Source organism: Lepidothrix coronata, unplaced genomic scaffold, assembly GCF_001604755.1.
Source record: "Lepidothrix coronata isolate B3197 unplaced genomic scaffold, Lepidothrix_coronata-1.0 Scaffold18, whole genome shotgun sequence".
Taxonomy (NCBI): Eukaryota; Metazoa; Chordata; class Aves; order Passeriformes; family Pipridae; genus Lepidothrix; species Lepidothrix coronata.
The window spans coordinates 1,134,378-1,147,504 of NW_016690198.1; the positions used below are offsets into that span (position 1 = coordinate 1,134,378).

The 13,127-nt window shown below is 40.7% G+C and overlaps 1 protein-coding gene across 6 annotated transcripts in view; it reads right to left on the bottom strand.

Moving 5' to 3' along the window:
- Window positions 1-13,127, bottom strand: part of PCSK5 (proprotein convertase subtilisin/kexin type 5) — a 257,925-nt gene that overhangs the window by 214,371 nt on the left and 30,427 nt on the right. The window contains exon 1 of one of the 6 annotated variants that reach the window (XM_017807262.1): window positions 4,183-4,295. The exons of the other annotated variants lie outside the window; for them this stretch is intronic. Coding sequence (XP_017662751.1) covers window positions 4,183-4,251 — 69 coding nt within the window. The 5' untranslated portion in view covers window positions 4,252-4,295. Of the gene's footprint in view, window positions 1-4,182; window positions 4,296-13,127 lie in introns of those variants that run through there. 6 annotated transcript variants of the gene reach the window in all.

The window sequence follows — 13,127 nt, forward strand, 5'->3', positions numbered from 1 at the left end:
ACCATTTTCAGCCTCACTGATTCAATAGAATTCTTGGGAAGGGAGCCCCATGCAGGTATGCTGCAGTAAGATCTTCCTCACCCAGTGTTATAAACTGTGGGGAAAAAAAGTTTGAAAAATGAAAAAAAAAAATCACATGCTGAAAAAAAAATCACCAATTTGTCAAAGCAGCATGATTTTTAACATACAAAGGCTAGACCCTGTTGTGAGAGAGTATTTTTTCAAGTATACTATGAGGGGATCTGCTTGAATAAATATTTCAAAATTATTAAAAATGTCTGAAGTCCAGTATGTGAAAATGCCATTACTATAAGTAGAAATTACAGGGAAGCTGAAGGTGTAATCCTTTCCATTTTGAGGAAAACATGCTTGGGTTAAGAAAAACTTCCTAATTCTGAAGTAGGTTATAAATTTCATACCAGAATCTCTGACTTTTATGCTGCGAAATTAAGCATGAAGGTGTGGGGATGCAGTCTGTGGAGAAGAGATTCTGAAGGTGCTACTCCCAAATGTACATGTAACTGTAAGCCTCATACTGCCATCATTCACCTTAGTCTGTTCTACGCCTCTAAGAAGAAATCAGAAATTCTTGTTATCCACAGATAACAAGAAAGCAGCTGTCAAAGCAACACTATAGAATAAAAAGAAAAAAGAGAGAGAAAACTCAGATACGGGCTGTGGAAAGTAACATCCAGCCAGCAGTGAATCTGAATGGAGCCAGGACAGATCAGCAAAAGGCGTAACAATCATCCATGTGGAAAGCTGGCACTAAACAGCATTGCAGCACTGTTAGTTTGTCTGCAGAGGAATTGTTTTGGCTGAGCATTCTCCCTCCTAGTGAAGTTGTTCTCATGCTGTATCTAGCACACTTCATTCTTGACTTGCCTAAAGGATCTCAACACTCACACACATGTGAGTTCTGAAAGACCCTCCTGGAAAAGGACAGGAGTGAGGATGGCACACTCAGGGACAGAACGTGAGACTGTGCTTGTCCCAGAGCAGGCCATAGGAGAAAAATTGTTCTAACAGTTCCTAATTTTTGGATTTCAGTAAAGCTTTCAATACTGTCTCTCACAATGTCCTTCTGGACAAAGTCTCCAGCCCACAGCTGGATAAACACATCACATAGTGGGTGAGCAATTGGCTCTCGGGTCGAGCACAGAGGGTAATAGTGAACGGGGTAACATGAGACTGGTGACCTGTCACTAGTGGGGTTCTGCAGGGCTCCCTCTCAGGCCCTGTGCTCTTCAACATCTTCATAAATGACCTGGATGCAGAACTGGAAGAGATGTTAAGCAGGTCTGCAGACAACACAGAAGTGGAAAGAGCTGTTGACTCCCTCAAAGGCAGGGAGGTTCTGCAGAGAGACCTCGACAAAATTAGTGGACTTGGCAATCACCAACCATATGAAGTTCAACAAGGGAAGTGCTGGATTCTACACCTGGGATGGGGCAAACCCAGAAACTCCAGTTCACACAGACTGGGGAATGAGATGTTGGAAAGCAGTGCCATGGAAAGGGACCTGGGGGTCCTGGTTGATGGCCAGTTGAATATGAGTGCCCTGGCAGCCAGGAGGGTCAACCATGTCCTGGGGGCAACAGGCACCTCATAGCCACTCAGTGGAGGGATTGTCCCGCTCTGCTCTGCACTAGTGAGGCCTCACCTTGAATATTGTGGCAGTTTTGCGCACCACAATATAAGAAAGATATGAAGCTATTAAAGAGTGTCCAAAGGAGGGCAATGAAGATGGCGAAGGGCCTTGAGAGGAAGCCATATGAGGAGTGACAGAGGTCACTTGGTGTGTTCGGCCTAGAGAAGAGGAGACTGAGGAGAACCAAAATCCTGATAGCTACGAAATGTGGAAGTTTAGAAGATACCACTTTTACCACCTTCAGATGAAAACTGGAGTTGTGTGGATGTTATGTTAAAGTCTACGCTTTATGGCATTGTGTTTTATACCTTNAGGGCCTTGAGAGGAAGCCATATGAGGAGTGACAGAGGTCACTTGGTGTGTTCGGCCTAGAGAAGAGGAGACTGAGGAGAACCAAAATCCTGATAAAGGAAATCTGTGGAACTCTAGAAGATACCACTTTTACCACCTTCAGATGAAAACTGGAGTTGTGTGGATGTTATGTTAAAGTCTACGCTTTATGGCATTGTGTTTTATACCTTTTAATGTACCCCTTTTATTCATTTATATAAAAATTTCCCCTTGTTCTGTACCCTTGCTCTCCCCCTTGTTTCTGATTGGCTCCCAGTTGCTGCAATGCGGCATTCCCTTATTTGGTCACTCCTTATATGGTTGTTTCTCCCCATTTATGGTTAAGACCTTCCCCTTTTTCCCTTGTATGTCCCTGTTTAGCATGCTCCTCCCAAGTTCCACCTACCCTTCTGGCAAGTTCCCTCAATACCCTATAAAAGCCTGTGTGCCCCTGTAATAAAGGATCACTTTGCCTCACTCTGTCTCTGTGGTCAGACCCCTTACTCTCTCGGGCTGTGACAGGAGACCTCATTGCAGTCTACAACTTTCTCATGAGAGGAAGAAGAGGGACAGGCACTGATCTCTTCTCTGTTGTGACCAGTGACAGGACTCGAGGGAATGGTCTGAAATTATGTCAGGAGTGGTTTAGGTTGGATCTTAGGAAAAGGTTCTTCACTCATAGGGTGGCTGGGGTACTAGAACAGGTTCCCCAGGGAAGTGGTCACAGCACCAAGCCTGATGGAGTTCAAGAAGTGTTTGGATGATGAACCTGGTGTGACTCTTGGGGATGGTCCTGTGCAGGGCTAAGAGATGGACTCAATGATCCTTGGGGATCCCTTCCAATCCCTTCTGTGATTCTGTAGTACCTTAGTGGGAAGGGATGCCATCCAGAGGGACCTTGACAGACTTGAGAGGTGGGCCCACATGAATCACATGAAAATCAACAAGACCAATTATAAGGTCCTACACTTGGATAAGGGTAATCCTGTAGCTGGATACAGGCTGGGTGATGAGACTGGGAGTAGCTCTGTGGAGAAGTACTTGGGTATACTGTTGGATGAAAAACTGAACATGACCCAGCAGTGTGCACTCGCATCCCAGAAGGCCAACTGTATGCTGAGCTGTGTCAAAAGAAGTATGGCCAGCAGGTCGAGGGAGATGATTCTCCATCTATACTATACATTCATAAGACCCCACCTGTAGTGCTGCATCCAGCTCTGGGGTCCCCAGGATAAAACAGACATATACCTGTTTGAGCATATCCAGAGGAGGGTCATGAAGATGACTGGGTGGCTAGAAAACCACTCCTATGAGGAAGTTCTGAGACAGTTCAGGTTGTTTAACCTACAGAAGGTCTCTGGGGAGACCTTACAGTAACCTTCCAGCTCTTGAAGGGGTTGAAGGGGACCTACAGGAAAGACAGGGAAGGACTCTTTATCAGGGAGTGTAGTGATAGAATGAGGGGAAATGGTCTTAAACAGAAAGAGAGTGGGTTTAGACTGGATATTAGGTGAAAGTTCTTTACTGTGAGGGTGGTGAGGCACTGGAACAGGTTGCTCAGAGAAGTTGTTGATACTCCATCCCTGCAAATGTTCAAGGTCATGTTGGACGGAGCTTTGAGCAGCCTGGTCTAGTGGGAGGTGTTTCCTGCCTGTGGCAGGAGGGTTGGAACAAGATGATCTTCAATGTCCCTTCCAACTCAAACCATTTTATGATTCTATGCTTCTAACAAAACCAGTAAGTACCTTCGCTGTCCCGTAATGAAGTTTTCTGTGATACCAGCTCTACTTAAGCATATAATTCAACAGCATTCTCTTTTTGCATTTCACCTTGTAATGAAAAAACAAAAAGTCAGTAGATTTAGGGTTGAAGGGCATAGGAGGACGTATCCTGGTTAGTGAACAACTGAGACCCAAGCCATTATTCAGGAATGCAGGAAAAGTGATGAAGACTGTTGACACACTTCTGGCTATCCACGTGCAATCACAAAATTAAGATCTCCAAAACTGTACTGCTCAGCTTAAGAAGAATTTTGTGCAGGTTATTTGATCATAATTAAAAACTAAGATATTTTCTTAATCTATCAGTATTCTTTGACTGATAATAGCAACAGCCAGTTTGCATCATAAAAACAGATGAAGACAATTGGGTAAAGCAGATGTTGACATAGGTCAAGAGCAGGGAAAATTAATTGCAGATACCATTTCACAAATGTAGGGTTCTAAAGTTGGATAAAAAGTCAGGGATTCCAGCAGTGCTATGTGATGCATTTTTGCTGATTGACAAAGTGCTTCTTCAGCAAGGATCAATGACAATCCACAATCAAAGCAGTTGTCATAATTATGCTACACATTCTGAAAAAAAGCAAGATAAAAAAAGAAACAGATGTTAATACAGGCTGAGCAGAAAACAGAAAAGCAGAAGAAGAAAGAAGGCAGCAGAGAATCCTTGAAATTACCACTTAAGCCCAAAGACACACATCTTGCACAACAGAAGGGCAAGCTACCACAGTGTCACCCATGGACAAAAGCTGAAATTCAATGCACATTTTTCCACGTTATAGCCACAAAAAAGCCAGTCAGTCCTGATATGACTTCAGTGGTTTCTATCTGATTTGTTACATAATTGCGATGAATTGTAGCAGTAGCAGTATAGTTCCACATCCATGAGGTAGGATAGTCTACAGCTGTGGATTTTAATATAATGGAAATACCCTTTGTCTTTCCACTGCAGTCTTCCTACCCATACAGCTCAGAGCTCTTCGCATAAATCCATACATATCAGCCTAAAACTGTGTGGCAATAAATTCTTCTTCATCCTTGAGGAGTAAAACTGCAGAGGAGTAAGTTGTGAAAAGGGAACAGCGTGGCCAGTGATGAAGATACAGAGGCTCTGTCCCAAGGCAGTTTATTAGCAGCCAGAGCTGCTGGGGAGGGCAAGCATCACACTAAAATTCTAGAGAAGCTCAGTGTATCTGTTGCAGGCCAGGATTCATGTCTGACTGGAAAAATAGGGAACAATGAAAGGCAAAAGGATCCACATTTTCTCTTCTTGGGGTAGTCTTGACAGGTTTTCTATTCACAGCTACAACTGAAGTAACTAATGAGTGAACATGGCCACCGCCTCTGCCCAACCTCCTCCCTTCTTGTGCGTTGTACCACATCAGACCACAGAGCAGCTCAAAATTACAGGATGAAAATCACAGCAGCTTTGTGGCAGAGCTGAGAACAAGTTTCAGGGAACTTGGGCTCCCAGCTGGTGGCTTCCAGTAGCACCAGGCGCAGCCGTCACAGGCAAAGCATGTCTCAAGCAGCTGAGGATTTTTCCCTTCCTCAGATCTGAAGTGCCCTAACCAGCTCAGATGTTCTAGTTCAGTTTCTAAAATTACTCAGCCTCGAAATACTGAGCAAAAGTCTCTACTGCATGAGCTTAAAAGCAACTCCTATGTTTATACAAGATAGTTTATAATTTTTAGCCACAGGTCATATAACTCACCTTGTAACAAGACCTACAAACTCACAATTCTGAACACAATTTAAAAAGAGATCTCTTATTCATAGGTCTGTTTGGTACAGTACCTAAAGTTCTGCTTACACCATTGAACACAATGTTAGTATCTAGTAATATCTAGTCCTGCAATACTATAATCTTGAATTTCAATATACCATGAGGATTACTGTTAATATCACTCTGAACGTAAACTGATATGTCACAACTCCATCTAACTTAGGCCTAAAATTGCATCTTCTTAATATACTGAAAGGCTGATTCAATGTCCACTAGGGGATAAAACTTTGAGCTCTCTAAACTTAAATAGCTTTGGAGTATAACATTTAGCAGCTGAAATATCTTGGGTCTCATGCTTATTTTACCATAGCAATTATATCTATTAAAAATTATATTTATTTATTATTAATTATATCTATTAAAAAATTTTAGAAATTTTGGATGGAATTTTTTCTTTCCTTGCACTAGTCCTATAGCTCTTGTCATAAATCATTTAAGTCCTTCAGATATCTGCATGTGCTAATTTATAATTAAGTGATATATAACATTGAACAGTGGTATACTGGAGTTAGCAAAGTAAATACATCTCCTCAGTAGTCTCTTGACTGATCAGTGTTCTATTGGATTTTACATTTTATGGAAGTATCAGTGGCATATTTTACATCACCTAATTTCACTAGTTCTCTGGCATTTCAGATACCTTTGTAGTACAACTTAACAGTTACTCTTACTTAGAATCATAGAATCATTAATGTTGGAAGAGACCCTTGAGACCATTAAGTCCAACCATCAATCTAGCACCACCACCATGCTCATCATTAAACCATCCTCAAATGCCATATCCACAGGTTTTTTCAACAGTTCCAGAGACGGTGACTCCACCACTTCCCTAGGCAGTTCTGTTCCAATGCTTTACAACCCTTTCTGGGAAACAAAATTTCTGAATATGTAATCTAAACCTCCCCAGACACAACTTGAGGCCATTTTCTCTCATTCTCTTACTTGTTACCAGAGAGAAAAGACTGATTCCCACCTTCCTACAACCTTCCTTCAGGCAGCTGTAGAGAAGAATAAGGTCTACCCTGAGCCTCTTTTTCTGCATCCCCAGCTCCCTCAGCAGCTCCTCATATGACCTGCTCTCTAGATCCTTCACCAGCCTTGTTGCTCATCTCTGGACTTGCTCCAGCACCTCAATGTCTTTCTTGAGGTGAGGGGCCTAGAACCGGACAACGAACTCAAGATGCAGCCTCCCCAGTGCCGAGTACAGGGGGACAATCACTGCTCTGGTCCTGCTGGCCACACTATTTCTGATACAAGCCAGTGATGTCACTGGCCTTTTTGGCCACCTGGGCACACTGATGACTTACGTTCAGTCACTGCCGACTAGCACTGCCAGGTCCTTTTTCGCCAGTCAGCTTTCCAGCCATTCCTTCTCCAGCCTATATGGGGTTGTTGTAAGCCAAGGGCAGGACCTGGCACTTTGCCTTATTCAATCTGATATCATTGGCCTCGACCTACTGATGCAGCCTGTCCAGATCCCTCTGCAGCACCCTCCTACCCTCCAGCAGATCAACACTCCTACCCAACTTGCTGTCATCTGCAAATTTGCTGAGGGTGCACTCAGTACTCATCCAGATTGTTAATGAAGATAATAAACAGGGCTGACCCCGATACTGAGCACTGGGGAACACCACACTTTCGTGACCAGTGTGTTTGTCTCTGAATCTTCGTTCGCAAAGCCTATCCATGATGACAGTTTGTCTCTGATCTATCACTTCAAATCAATAGACGATAATTGGCAGCATTGTCACCTCTGGAACAAGCTGGCTCTTTCTGTACTGAACTCCAGCCTTGCAGCTATCAGCAAAGTTATCTGCTATTAAAACATTGATTATTGTATCTCTTAAACATCATTATCAGCACCATTTAAAATAAACTGTGAAAGACGCATACAACCAGCCTAAGGAAACATTGCAGTCCAACTCCCAGTCAAATGAAAAAGGACTGAAGTTTCTTTTCCTACATTCAGTAGGCTGAATAAAGTCAAATATTTTTCCAACTGAAGCACTATTTTCACACCTTGCAAAATGCTGACACTGCTTCCAAGGAGGCCTTGTGTCTCAATTTCTGCAAATCAGACAACAAAAAGGTTGGAGTGATGCTTGACTAATGAACCTGCTAGTTACTGGTTTTATTTATTTTAAAGTCCCAGCTGAAACAAGGGCAACATTTCCATTTTGCAACTTTGGGATGGCCCCTGTGCACATTCTGACATTCGAAATGTGTCCAGTACAGTCATTCTATTACGGATTCATAATACACAACACTTGTAATATTATAAATTGAGAAAAAGAAAATAAAGATTTTTATATCCATGGCTATCATTTACGGGATAGATTTTTAAACTGCATATACTAAAGCTTTTCAGTTTCCAATCAGACCACTTATAGGGTTGCAGCGTGGTTTCTACAGACTTGACAAAATTTCTGCCACCTATGCTTCAATATGATTCAACAGGAATCTTTATCAGCTATTTCTACTTTGTCTTCTGTTGGGATAAAAGGACTTCAAAATGGCCTCACATAAATGTGATTCTTCATATGATTACTGTCTATGAGTATTCTGTGTCCTTATAAAACCATTTTTTTCCAAACCAAGACAAACTTCAAATGTGCAAACATGTATCTTCTAAAGTATACAAACTTAAGCTTTGTTGGATAGAATATGAGATGCTGTAGAAGTTGTCTGTTCTCACCAGGGAAGACATTTCAGGAGCTTCAAAAATTGCAATGGTTTCCTATTAGTACTATTATTGTATTTCTAAACATTCATGCAGTTCCTTTATCCCAATAGGAGGGATAATGGTGGAACTGGATAATGGTGAAATAACAAACATATATTAGCATCACACAACAGCTCTAATCACCTGACTGCATTTCCACTATTTGCCAGGACAGTGTGAAAGTCAAAAGAGATGGTAAGAAATCTCAGTCTCTCGCAATGGTGACTATACCAAATTACCCAAATGTCTCCTTCGGACTACCTCATTACAGTGCATTTGGGCTCATAAAATGACATGTAAATTTACCATACATCTACGCTGAGCAGGGCTGCAAATCTACTGCTAGCTTCCTGCATCAAACTCAAGGGATACAGCAAGGACTCAAGAAATAAACCCAAATATGACAAAAAGAAGAGAAAAACAGATCCACAAGGAAGTGGTATTAGGATGTGTTCCTAGCTGAGAAAAGGGAAGCCTTTTAGGTCACAGTGTCCAAACACATTTGCAGGTCATCAAACTGCTAAACAGGAGTATTCTTAAGACTCACAAATAGTTACAGCAATGTGAAATTGTTGAAAGTTGAAGCTAAATAACCTCACATAAAGCAAAACCAGAACATCCTAAAACCTTCTGGATACTTTGCATTGTTGGCAGAGTTTTAATCGAAACTGGAAAACTTCTAAAACCTATGCTCTGTACCAAATAGGAATTAATTCTGATGAGCCACTGACATCTAGTCAAAGATGATATGACTGTATGATCATAATGTTTCCTTTTGATTTTACAGACTGTGAGTGTATTGAGAACGGTATTTTGGAGAATAGTTTCTTAAGAACAGCCTGGAAAACAGAAAAACTTTTAGAATCTGGAAATTCTGGTTTTATTATACAATCACACAAAATTGTTATAACATCTGTGGATGATACAGGAGATTGAGTCTCAGTTTGGTAAACCCACTTAATAAGAAATTTTTAATTTGTATCCTTTACAAAAGTACAGATAAACCAATATTCTGGCCTTTATGTTTATTTAGAACTTCAGTGTCAATGCAAGTGACAGCATTTATTCCTCCTCAGAGTAAAAAAAAAAAAACCAACCAGGAAAAATAATGTCTAACAATAATGTAGGTTAAACACAGCTTATGTAAGCAACAGTCAACACACCAATGGATATGACTGCTTTAAGTGGATTATATGGATTTAGAATGAGTGTTTTATTCTACTAAAATGTTGCTAGTATTCATAAAATGCTTCGTAAAATGACAACAAGAGAAATACAATTCCACAGAATAAAATACATAGCACTTTTGCATTTGCCATTTGCAGAAGTTTTTATTCAAGTGTCAGCATTGTTAACGTTTTGCAGGTGGGGAGTCAGAAGCAGGAAGGAGCAAAGTTGTATGATGAAGGCTGCACACATTCAAGCAGCACAGCTGTGAACAGGATGTAGGTGCCTGGCACCTCCTCTGAGCCATTAAAACTGCTGGAGTGTAACAGATCAGCCAAGGATGATTAGTGGCTTTCCAGTGCCACTGGCTTTTAAAATGATTGAAAGAGAAAGGAGGTTTTTACACAAAAAAAGTTGGGTAATGGAGAGATTCTTTTTTTTGCTTTGTTTTGGGGAGGGATGTCTTTCCAGCTCTCTGTTCCTGCCTTATCTTATCTATGCAGTTCATGATTTCTTGCTGTCCACCATTTAGAATAGTTGGGTGAGACAACAACCACTGGAATTAAACATGATTGTCTTGCCTGTAGAAGCAGGCAGACAGATGCAGAAAAATCTTGAGCATTAAGTCAGGAACATACATTACTGTCAGAATGTTTTCCAAATGCAAAAGCATAAAAAAAAAAAAGGAACTTTAATCCTTTTTTTTTTAACATCCTACACTACAACCAATATCATCAGCATCAGAGGAAGCTGGATCTCCTCAGGAAATGATGTATAGAACCTTTCTGCTGCATTTGTAGACAGTCTGTTCAAAGATGTGCCTATCCAAAATATATTTTCTTTCAATCTTTCCCCGCTGATATTCTGACCTTTGCCCTTGCAGGATCAGCTGCTTCCAGAATGGTGCATCTTTCCACGGTTCAAAACTACGATCTCTTCAGCTGCTCCTCTTCTGACTCTTTCTAACATCCAGCAATGTTATAGCCCAGTAGCCAAACCACCAATTTGCAAACTGACTCCAACTACAGCTGAAGCACACTTAGCGTAACAGAACACCACTGCAGCTGTCAGGGCCGCTGTCTTCCGCTATTCTTAGAATACAGATTAAAAATTAAAGGACTAATTCTCCTTATTTTTTAAAAAAAAATTTAGTCATCCTATCATTTTTCCCCTATAAACCCACTTTGCTGCTAAAAAACATAGAAGTATGTACTGCTTTACTAGAACTGTAAAAAACCTGAAATATTAACACCTACTAGCACCTAAGGACTAAAGACTGTCAAGAGCTTTTCTTTACAACCCTCGGCTTTTACATATTTATAACTGCTATGATGAAATTGTAATCTTACGGGCTTAAATTTCCCACACATAAATCTACCTAAAGTGCTTTTGTCATTGTTAAGGCTGAGCAGCTCCTGAACTGTGAGAGGAATGTAACACCCTTTTCTTTTTAGGCTGCAAATGGCTTTTCCTTGAGTTTGGTTTTGTTGTTGTTTGTTTGGGTCTTTTTAAATATCATTTGCACTTGCAAAACAAAGCTGCACGAGTCTATGTGAGCTGCCTGCACATGCATTGTACGTCCCTTTGGTCTCACTTTAAGTGAGAATGAGCATTCCCAGCTTGCACAGGGAGAGCCAACCAGACAGATGTGCCATTAAGCAAGAAAGCATTCTGACAGAGAAGCGCAGAGAAAATCTTATCCCAGAAAGAAAAGACTTCAGAAAGGATTTAGATAACTCTAAACTGGAGCTAGAACTAGGTGATCTTTCAGGTCCCTTCCAACCCAAACCATTCTAACTCAAGGTACACAAGCTGAACGCAGTGATGCCTAATTAAGTTAGCCATTCAACATGCCACATGTACCTTTTGCACTCTCAGCCAAAGCAGATGCAATTTCTACTAGTCCCTGCTCAAAGCAGTTGCCAGCTGAAGACTCTCGCAGTGTGCTGCACCATACTGGAGCGCGTGCGGCCCAAATAATTTCTCCAAACTTTAACTCCATGGTTGCAATGCTGACGTGTCCTCTGACAAAGCAATATACGGACAGAGTTTTTTTCCTCCTTGTTCTCATTATTTCAATACATTAAACAAAAAGGAACCCAATGCCTAATTTTGAATATTGTCATCTCAGAAAGTTTTAGCCACTGCTCTGAGAGATGGCTGATTCCTTGCCTGCCACTTTAGAGTCAGCTGACATCTTCCTCATTGACCATGAAGTCTACAGACCATAACAGTAGCTCTACCACAATCCCTAAAGACTGCTGAGAGCAGGAATGGAATATTTAACAGCTGATCTGACACTGGGTTTCTGTGATGTTGCAAAAAAATCATAAAAAGGCTGAGGCACTGAAGGTTTTTTCCAAAAAAAAAAACCCTGATCAAAATCCTGATACAACTCCTTGCCATCCTGTGGTCTTTCAATTTCCTTGCTAATTGCTTTACCATCTTAAGAAAATAAAAATGTAAAAATAGCTAAAGACCATAATCCTGCAGAATAATGTTTGGGGTTTTTTTTTGGGGGGGGGATGGTCCTCATTTACTACACTAATTAGGAAGTGAACCAGCTAAAGCATCTCAAAAAATTTTCCAATTCTCTTCCAAAAGTTAACAATGACATTGTCATTGCCAAGGAGATCTGTAAAATGACTTGGCAAACGGAAACTGGAATCTAATTTAATATTTCTTTTTAAAGCACCTGCAATTAGATATATTGAGGGACAAAACCCCTTTGAGGCAGGTGCCAACAACTGGGATAGTCATGATTAAAGGGAAATCAAATACTAATATATTTCAAGAAAAACTTCCATATTTCCCAACAGTGAACATTTCTCCTTTCTAAAATTATATTACATTGAATTCCTACTGGTCATTTTGCTGTGTTTAGTAGAAAACATCAAAAGGTAATTCCACTAGGAAGCTTCAGTGATTATTTTTTGTTTCTTTAAGTTCTAACAGCAAAGTCAGTTATCACATTATATAGTAAAAGAATTAGACATTAACAAAGCTTTTATTCTTCAGAAATTAGCCTGTCTCATTAGTGTGACAATTAACCTCATTAAATATTTCTACCTATTGTAGATAAATGAAGAGAAATTACCGTTATGTGACAAAATTTGGTGGGTCACCTACCACCTCTGGGCAACCTGTTCCAGGGTTTCACCACCCTCATTGTAAAAAATTTCTTTTTTATAACTAATCAGAATCAACCCTCTTTTAGTTTAAAACCATTGCCTCTTGACCTATAGCTACAGGCCCAGCTAAAAAGTTTGTCCCAATTTTTCTTATTGATCCCCTATAAGTACTGAAAGTTGCAATAAAGTCTCCCTGGACTCTTCTCTTCTCCTGGACAAAGAACTCAACTCTCAGTCTTTCCTCACAGAAGAGGTACTCCAGTCCTCAGTCTTTGTGGTCCTTTTCTGGACTTGCTTCAACAAGGCTATGTCCTTCCTGCACTGAGGATTCTAGAGTTGGATGCTGCACTCCAGGTGGGTTCTGCACCAACCCAATACCTGAAATACTTGAGAAAGTAGGGTGAAACTTCTAATTGTTCTAAAGGATAGCAACCTAAAATTTGGTGTTCCTTTTCTGTACATGGAACAGTGTGTGGTGGATACGAAACCAGTTTAAGCCTGAAACTTAGGTGAACTGTAACTTAAAGATGAAAAGCCAATATCACGTAAATATATGCGG